This window comes from Chrysemys picta, chromosome 14 (assembly GCF_011386835.1).
Source record: "Chrysemys picta bellii isolate R12L10 chromosome 14, ASM1138683v2, whole genome shotgun sequence".
Classification (NCBI taxonomy): Eukaryota; Metazoa; Chordata; order Testudines; family Emydidae; genus Chrysemys; species Chrysemys picta.
Window position 1 is genome coordinate 12,309,476 of NC_088804.1, and position 9,233 is coordinate 12,318,708.

Here is a 9,233-nt window from a genome sequence, read left to right on the forward strand (position 1 = left end):
GAAATCTGAACGTGCTAGTTAAGATGGGATCTTAAGACTGATATTTCAAAGGCTTCTCTAATTTTGTGACTGCCCTCTAAGACATAAGATTAAGACTAGAGACAAGAAAATGAGAGATGCCATAACGAATACATAAAATACCTCAAAGAGAAAGAAAATCAGTTGCTCCTCTTTACCTACCTTCTCATTAGACAAGAACAGAAATGGATATTTATGTAGCAAAAGATAACCAATTATATTGGATAAAAATGTAACGAATGTAAAAGCACATGGCTTGGGGTATAAGCCGAGCCCAGTTTGCCCACAGCAGCAATTTCTTCTCAACACCTGTTAGTGTGGTTAGCCAAAGCGTTGTCACGTCCATAAATCAGTTTGCAGATCAGAAGTTGGGACTTTTATATGAATGTTATTCCAGGAAGCTGTCTTTCCTTTATTGTACTATACTCAGTTTTCCATAAGAACTTATGTGAGTAACTTGCCACCATTCTCCAAGGAGGAGGGCTCATTAAAGCTACTTTGTACACCCAAAACCAGTTTACCACAGAAAATGCTTGTTTTATGATTAGGAGCAGCAGGGCAAAAAAACCCCACAAAGTCACAAGATGCTTCTGTTATTCAAGCAGCAGAGAGCTGTTTTTACAGTTGAACAACCAAGAATCCAGACTTGGTTCTCAGGTGCATTTTAAAGTTGGGAGGAGATAAGGTTGCAATAAATTACATAGGACTTATTTTGATCCTGTTTGTAATTCCAGGTGAATAAAACTCCCCTTACATCTTTTCGTATTTTGGAGGGGGGAGGGGGTTAAGCTACAATTTTCATAGAGGATAACTAAGGCATGGCCAGTAAATGACTTGGCTAGAATGCACTATTGTCTAGGATTATGCATAGACTGTAAAACTAATAGTCTGTCTAAATAAAAAATACAGGTGCTTTCAAAGACTGAGTTAGCGAATATGATTTGAAATACTACTTACTATCCCTTACAGGCCTAGTCTAATACCATAGAGTTTCTCAACCAGCTAACTTGTATTCAAACCACAACTTGCTTTTTCTACACTAGGATAGTAATATGCTGCCCTTAGTCAGCATGTGCTGACAGCAAACCTTTTTTCCCCAGGGAAGGATCACAGAAAAAGCAAGGAGAAGAAACCAGAAGAAGACAGGGAAACACCACAGTAAGTCTCCCTTCATGTGTCAAGATCCAAAATCAGGGACACAATTATTCATGCAAGAAACTTAAAAGGATGTGATATACCCTGCTTTAGTGTAAACAACTCTATAGCAACAATTTCACAATTCTTTATTTCTTATATAAGTAGTTTTCAACAATAAAAGTGAGGGGACACAAGGTTTGCGTGGAACACCGGTAACTTTGGGTCTAAAATGAGTGACTGTCACATAAAAGGAGGGCCATTTAAGAGGTATGCCACAGTAGCCTACAACAGATATGGTAAAGCTAGTAAAACAGTAGAATTTAGAGGAATACTTTCAGCTTGATTCTCTTATTTAATTAGGCTAATTTTTAAAAAGCCAATTTCTGATAGAGTACCATTTAAACGGTGTGCTCTGAAGTTTCTTCAATTCCTTTTTGAAAAGTGTAGAAATTTTTTCTGCTCTCCTGTTGATGTTAGTTTACTCTTTTGATGAAAAGATCCTTGCTATGCAGGGAAACAGGGAAACCATACACAAAGTGCTGTAAAACGGAAATTAGCAGGTTTTTTCACCCTTTAATTTCTTTCAGTTACAGTACTCTTCAGTGTTACTTGTAGCAATCATGAACAGAAAGTTTTTGGAAAATAATTTTCACATTGACAGTGTCCTTTGAACATGGTCCATGACAATAAGGCAAAATTATGTCAAAAGCAGTACAAAGCATCACAGTTCACAAGTCAGCTTGGAAGGATTAGATTTTTATTGATAAATTTCAGTAAACACTAGTTTCATCATTCACACATAAAACAAAAAATATTTTCATCGATAATAAAAATTTACAGAAACAAAGAAAAATGCTGCTTGAGAACTTAGTTTGATTTAAGGATATTTACTTTGCATATTTTGACATGTGATGTTGACAATGTGTATTTTAACAGTTATAAAACTAACTTTTGAATCAACGTCGACTGTCATTAAATAATTATTTTCAGACACTCCCCCTATAATTTCCCCTATAATTTCCCACAACTGTGAGAACAAAAAAAAAGTGAACAAAAATGTTTAAAACCCATAATTTTGGACAATTTTGTGAGTTATAGCATTCAAAAACAGAGTGGCCCAAAGTTACTAATGAATGTTGAATTTACATGACCACACTTACCATAAAGCTACAAGAGTAATAAAAATCTACCACAATATGTATGGTGAAAACAAGCGCATAAAGGAAAGGCTAAGAAAGCAAGTCAATCAATAGGTGCCCTGCTCTGAACTGGAATACATACAAAGCCATCACACATATATCACACTTCATTACACAACCCCAGCCTATACCTCGAGTTAGTTTCCGTTTCCATTCCCTTTTGCCTACTACACTCCAACGATTCCAATTTTAATTCCTCTTTTCACCACCTCCCTCAAACGTTTCCATGACTTCCTCCATGTTGCCTCTGATTCTTGGTATGTCCTCACCAAATCTTACTTCCTAGCCATCTCCTTTGTTTCACTGAAATCACCTCTAAAAGCTCATTTTTGCCATGTCACCTATGCAAAATGAGGATAAAAAGAAAGGTAATGATAGGTTAACTGGAATCATCAAGATGTGTACATCCTTTACAGAATTACCATGGGAATTATCATGGGAATAAGGACAACTGAGGGAAATATAGACCATGCAGCTTAGCTTTGGTAACAGGAAAGATAATGGAGCAAATAATCTGTTTGTAAGCACCTAGAAGAAAATAAGGCAGTAACAGTCAATTCGGATCTGTCAAGAACAAATCATATCAAACCAACCTAATAGCTTTCTTTGACAGGGTAACAAGCCTTAAGGATGGGGTGAAGCAGTAAGTGTCATATCTTGACATTAGTAAGGCTTCTGATACTCCCTCACATGACCATCTCAGAGAAATATAGCCTAGACAAAAGTACCATAAGGTGGGTGCATAACTGGTTGGAAAACTGTACTCAAAATAGTTATCAATGGTTCACAATCAAGCTAGAAGAGCATATCAAGTAGGGTCCCGCAGGGATCAGTCCTGCATTCAGTTCTATTCAATATCTTCATAAATTATTTGGATAATGGCAGAATACACTTATAAATTCAATAATGACAAATGCAAAGTAATACATGTAAGAAGAAATAATCAATTGCACAAATACAAAGTACAAATAACTACCTAGGAAGGAGTACTGCAGAAAAGGATCGGGGGGGGGGGGGGCTGTATAGTGGATCACAAACTAAATATTAACCAACAATGCAATACTGTTGCCAAAAAAAAAAAGTGAACATCATTCTTAGATGTATTAGCAGGAGTGTTGTAAACAAGACACAAGTAGTAATTATTCCACTCTACTCAGCACTGATAAGGCCTCAACTGGAGTACTGTGTCCAGTTCTGGGCATCAGACTTCAGGAAAGATGGAGAAAGTCTAGAGGAAAGCCAACAAGTATGGTCAAAGTTCTAGAAAACATGACCTACGAGGAAAGACCGGAAAAAAAATAAGCTTGCTTAGTCTTGAGAACAGATAAGTGAGCTAGGACATAACATTCTTCAATTACATAAAAGGTTGTTGCAAAGAGAAGGGTGATAAACTGTTCTCCATAACCACTGAGGACAGGACAAGAAGCAATGGTCTTAAATTGCAACAAGAGAGATTAGGTTAAACATTAGAAAGACTTCCTGTTAAGGTAATTAAGCACTGGAACCAATTATCTAGGGAGGTTGTGGAATCGCCATCATTTTCTAATCTGTTCTTAAAAGCCTACAAATACTTGTCATGGATGGTCTAGATCAGTGGTTCTCAACCAGGGGTATGTATACCACTGGAGTTACGCAGAGGTCTTCAAAGGGGTACATAAACTTATCTAGATATTTGCCAGTTTTACAACAGGCTACATAAAAAGCACTAGTGAAGACAATACAAACTAAAATTTCATAGAAGCAAAATGAGAACGTAAGCAATTTTTCAGTAATAACGTGCTGTGGCACTTTTGTATTTTTGTCAGATTTTGTAAGCAAGTAGTTTTTAAGCAAGGTGAAACTTGGGGTACGCAAGATAAATCAGACTCCTGAAAGGGGTACAGTCTGGAATGGTTGAGAGCCACTGGTCTAGATAACACTTAGTCCTGCCTCAGTGCCAGGGACTGGCCTAAATGACCTATTGAGGTCCCTTCCAGTCCTACATTTCTATGATTCTATAGTCACCCTCCTTGTCCTTTATTTATAACCTTCACTTGCTACATCATGTTGAATTTAGACTAAGCTCTTTTGGACAGGTGTTTTTCCAAAGCACATAGCATTTTTGATGCTCAAAAAATAATGCATAGTATTTTACTAGAGTGAGCTATGCAAAATAGGTCCCAATCCTGAAAAACCTTGTACCTTTTCACATATGGCATAGAGAGTACACTTATAAAGTTCAGAGAAGAGCAACAAAAATTATTAAAGGTCTAGAAAACATGACCTATGAGGGAAGATTGAAAAAACCGGGTTTGTTTAGTCTGGAGAAGAGAAGACTGAGAGGGGACATGATAACAGTTTTCAAGTACATAAAAGCTTGTTACAAGGAGGAGGGAGAAAAATTGTTGTTCTTAAACTCTGAGGATAGGACAAAAAGCAACGGGCTTTAATTGCAGCAAGGGTGGTTTAGGTTGGACATTAGGAAAACTTCCTGTCAGAGTGGTTAAGTATTGGAATAAATTGCTTAGGAAGGTGGTGGAATCTCCATCACTGGGGATTTTTAAGAGCAGCTTGGATAAACACCTGTCAGGGATGATAATACTTAGTCCTGCCTTGAGTGCAGGGGACTGGACTAGATGAACTCTCGAGGTCCCTTCCAGTTCTATATTCTATGATATATAGACAACACAAAACAATTGCATATCATCATAAAACAGATGGAATTTTAGCCATTTTGTTTTAATGGGTGGAGATTAGAAGGAGGTTACTTCTATTTCCTGAGGATTGTACCAGGCATCTGGCAAATGGGGTGAGAAGCTTGCTGGAGAAAGGGAGCGAAGGAACAGATTAGAATAGAGACATAGTCAAGACAAGTTATTAATTTTACAAATGCTGGCTGACAACTCGTTCTGATTATGTAGAGAAGAGCTTTTACTTTTAAAAAAAAAATCTCTTCTCCCCCACCTGCCAAATACATGTTTAGCAATTGAATCTATGCTATAATCTTCTCACAAAAGAAACAAGATCTTATAAATTACTTTACTATGCTTGAGGAATTTGTATACCTATAACTGTTTCATAAGTAACAGCATTACAGTCCCATGGACAACATCTGTTTATCACATGATTGTTACCCAATCTCATTTACTTCCTATGTGGCTGGAGTCTGATTTGGATCAGTGGTTATTAAGCGGTCAGCTTTATCATGAAGAAGCTTGCACTGGAATGTAAGTAACAAAGCTTATTGCTAAGATTCAGTGTTATAAAGGGAACAAGGAAGAATTAGGGCAGATGAGGCAAAAAGCTTCTTCCTAATCTTCACAAACATGGCTCACAGCAAATTGCTTTGCTTGCACTTAATTCCATGAGTTTAGCACATTACAGCAAACTGGTGCTAAACTTTTCCCATCACCACCCATTTATACCATCCTAGCCAAGTAGTCCAGACATCTACTTAAAAGCTGTAACAGTATCTTCATAGCAATACAATGCATTGAGCAGCTAAGTTACTATCTAAACTAATGTACAACATACATTTTTCCAAAATATGTGTGCAGCGAAGGAAATATTAATAATTCTGAACAGCAGCATTTTAACATATCAACTAATCTGTGTAAATCAAAATAGACCTTGACATCTATGGCAAGCCAATAAAAACTCTTCCCAGCTTTTTTCTCTGGAAATAATTTGTTAATAGCATCAGCATCATTTGCATACTGAAAATGCAGAATGTACTACTTGTAGGGGCATGCATCAGTATCAAGAACAAATACATCCCTATTTAATACATTAGGTATGTTTTACAATTTCTATTCCAATGGACACCAATGTGTGCATATGCACTGGGAAGTTTCAGGAACAAACAAGCCTGACAACAGTTTTAAATGCAGCAAAACAATATTCAAACAATTACACTTATTGCAAGGTTTTTTTAAAAAAAGACGCCTAATATTTACCCAAGAAACTTCAGCCTCAATGTTTTTATTGCTTATTAGCACAGATGCAAGGACTTGTAACCCATTTGCTGCTGCAACAAGCAGCAATGAATTTTTTGGGTTGTGTGATGAAGTAGAATTCTTAATTTTACTTTCTAACAACTTTGAAACCCAATCCCTCCCCCATCCTATTTTTGATTTATAATTCCCTTCTCTCAAGAATAAGTTTCAGCTTGAATAAAAATTTGGGAAAAGGTTTGGGAAAAGGGAGTTTTCCCTTGTTAACATGACTTACATTGATTTAGGCTTTGAAAAAAAATCTAATGACCCACATGCCACTGGCAAGTGGGAACTTGCTCTGGTAAATGAAGGGGTTTAGAGAAATCAACTTCAGCAGCATACACATTTACATTTTAAGAAAAATTTCCAACCCATATGATTGAAAAGACAGTCTAAGTGTGAACTGAGTGAGTCACCCCCATGCAGCCTCTGCTTTGGCTCCTGACTAGTGGTTTAACCTTTTGGTTAGTAGGTCTGGTAAAATTTTCAGTCACTGTTTTGAAATGCATAAAGGGAGGAGAAAAATGAAGGAGGGGGAAAATGTGCCCTAGCTTTTTTAGATGGCCAGAATCACCATCTCCTATTTAATTCTCTGCTACTTAAGAAGAATCATTAAGCCCTAGAAAATATCACTACATATTAGGAAACACACAAAAGGACACCCCAGTTCTGGCATGTTCACAATACTGTAAACAAGAAGTGGGGCAGGCCAGATATAAAATTAGGTGCACATTTAAACTGCTAGTTATATCACTATAACTCCCTGTGCAGACACTCTTTTCTGCTATGAAATTGCTTTTTGCCAGCTTACTTTATGCCGCTTCAGAAGCAGCTTAAATTACACTGAAAAAAAGCCCCGCTTATTATTCCCCTGGTGTAACTCCCCGATGTGGATGGTCTTATTCCAGAATTAGAGTGTCCACCCAGGAACGTGTAACACCAGCAGTTTAACTGGAAAAAATTTCAATGCAGTCCAGTCCTATGTACAGTGAATTACACACCACAGTTGTAGTTTTTACTTCTAAGATCATTCAACTATACTGCAAGTCCGCACATATTCATCTAAATATGTTCAGTTAAGCACAGTAAAGCCTGGTCTAGGGCAGAATTTAAAGATGTGATATTAACAAGCATTAGCCAAAAAAAGTTTAAAAACTCTAATATAGACAAGGCACACTGCCTTTAATACATACTAAACAAGTGAAGTTAAAGCCTAGGCTGCCCCAAGCCAGTGTGCCTTGTCTGAGGTCCTTTTAAAGTGTGTTAGTTTACATTTACGAACATTACCCCTTAAGCCCTGGTCTACACAAGGCCTAACTCAGAACAGCCCTGCAAACCAAGTGTTTACACTTAATACAGGTGACTTGCATGCAGGGCCATCCTACAGGCAGTCCAGTGCCCAAGCAGAACTGGCTGTCTGACCAAAGAAGTAGAGAACAAGACACAAGGGGGATTTACCAATACAGCATTAATTAACCCTGGACCCTCCGAACTAACCTGACAACCCTAGACAACCTTCCACCCCCCTCCATCCCCAGGCCTCATCTGCAGCCCCCCCGCCTCCAACCTTCCACCCCCTTTGTCCCCCCCAGCCTTCCTCCTCAGCCCCCTGTACCGAGTGCCCCACCCCCAACCTCCCCCCCAGCCTCTGTACCCAGTCCCCAGCCCACAACCTTCCCTCCCCCACTGCCCCCACAGCCTTCCTCAGCCTCTGTACCCAGTCCAGTGCCCCCAGCCTTCCTCCTCAGCTCTCTGTACTCAGTCCCCCCACCTCCCCCCCAGCCCCTGTACCCAGTCCCCGGCCCACAACCTTCTCCCCACTACACACACACACTGCCCCCACAGCCTTCCTCAACCCCTGTACCCAGTCCCCTGCCCCCACAGCCTTCCTCAACCCCTGTACCCAGTCCCCTGCCCCCAACCTTCCCCCCACTGCCCCCCATCCTTCCTCAGCCCCTGTACCCAGTCCCCGGCCCACAACCTTCTCCCCACTACACACACTGCCCCCACAGCCTTCCTCAACCCCTGTACCCAGTCCCCTGCCCCCAACCTTCCCCCCACTGCCCCCCATCCTTCCTCAGCCCCTGTACCCAGTCCCCGGCCCCCAGCCCCTGTACCCAGTCCCCGGCCCCCAGCCCCTGTACCCAGTCCCCTGCCCCCACAGCCTTCCTCAACCCCTGTACCCAGTCCCCTGCCCCCAACCTTCCCCCCACTGCCCCCCATCCTTCCTCAGCCCCTGTACCCAGTCCCCGGCCCCCAGCCCCTGTACCCAGTCCCCGGCCCCCAGCCCCTGTACCCAGTCCCCGGCCCACAACCTTCCCCCCACTGCCCTCCCGGGCTTCGTCCCCAGCCCCCGCCCTTACTCAGCACGACGGGCGGCCCCGGGGGTCTGGGGGAGGCGCTGCCCCCGCCCTGCTGGCGCGCCCGGGGGCCCGGCAGGCAGCTGCCGTCGGAGTAGAGCAGCAGCAGCAGCAGCAGGAAGAGGGGGGCCCTAGCGCCGGCCCCATCTCCCCAGCTCATGCTGGAGCCAGCCGCAGCGACGGGGGGAGCGCGAGGACACCAGGACGGGCCCCTCCGCACAGCCGATGCCGGAGCCTACTGAGGCGACGCGCGCCGCGCCCGACGCGGCCGAGAAAGCCGACTCACCCAGCCAATCAACGCCCCGATCCCACCCAGCCAATCAGCGGGGAGACGGCGCCCCTACCCCTTTGCCAGGCGCTACCCGCCGAGCGCAGAGAGGCTGATTCACGCCGCTTCCTCTCCTCCCCCCCCAAGGGAGGTCCAATCGCAAGCCGAGCCGAGCGCCTGCCAGCCCTCGCCTCCCATCCGAGTAGGGCCTTAGCCCCGGCCTGTGAGCGCTGGGCGGGCGCCCCCAGAACATGGTCTGTTATAGGGTTACCATATT

The 9,233-nt window shown here is 42.4% G+C and overlaps 1 protein-coding gene across 2 annotated transcripts in view; it reads right to left on the reverse strand.

Moving 5' to 3' along the window:
- PLA2G15 (phospholipase A2 group XV) overlaps positions 1 to 8,949 on the reverse strand; it is a 32,209-nt gene extending 23,260 nt beyond the window's left edge. Inside the window, exon 1 of one of the 2 annotated variants that reach the window (XM_065566989.1) lies at positions 8,692 to 8,949. In XM_065566989.1, the coding sequence (XP_065423061.1) occupies positions 8,692 to 8,848 (157 nt within the window). In that variant the 5' untranslated portion in view covers positions 8,849 to 8,949. The remainder of the gene's footprint in view (positions 1 to 8,691) is intronic. The other variant, XM_005289948.5, reaches the window with a different exon arrangement.
- Between the last annotated feature and the right edge of the window lie 284 nt (positions 8,950 to 9,233).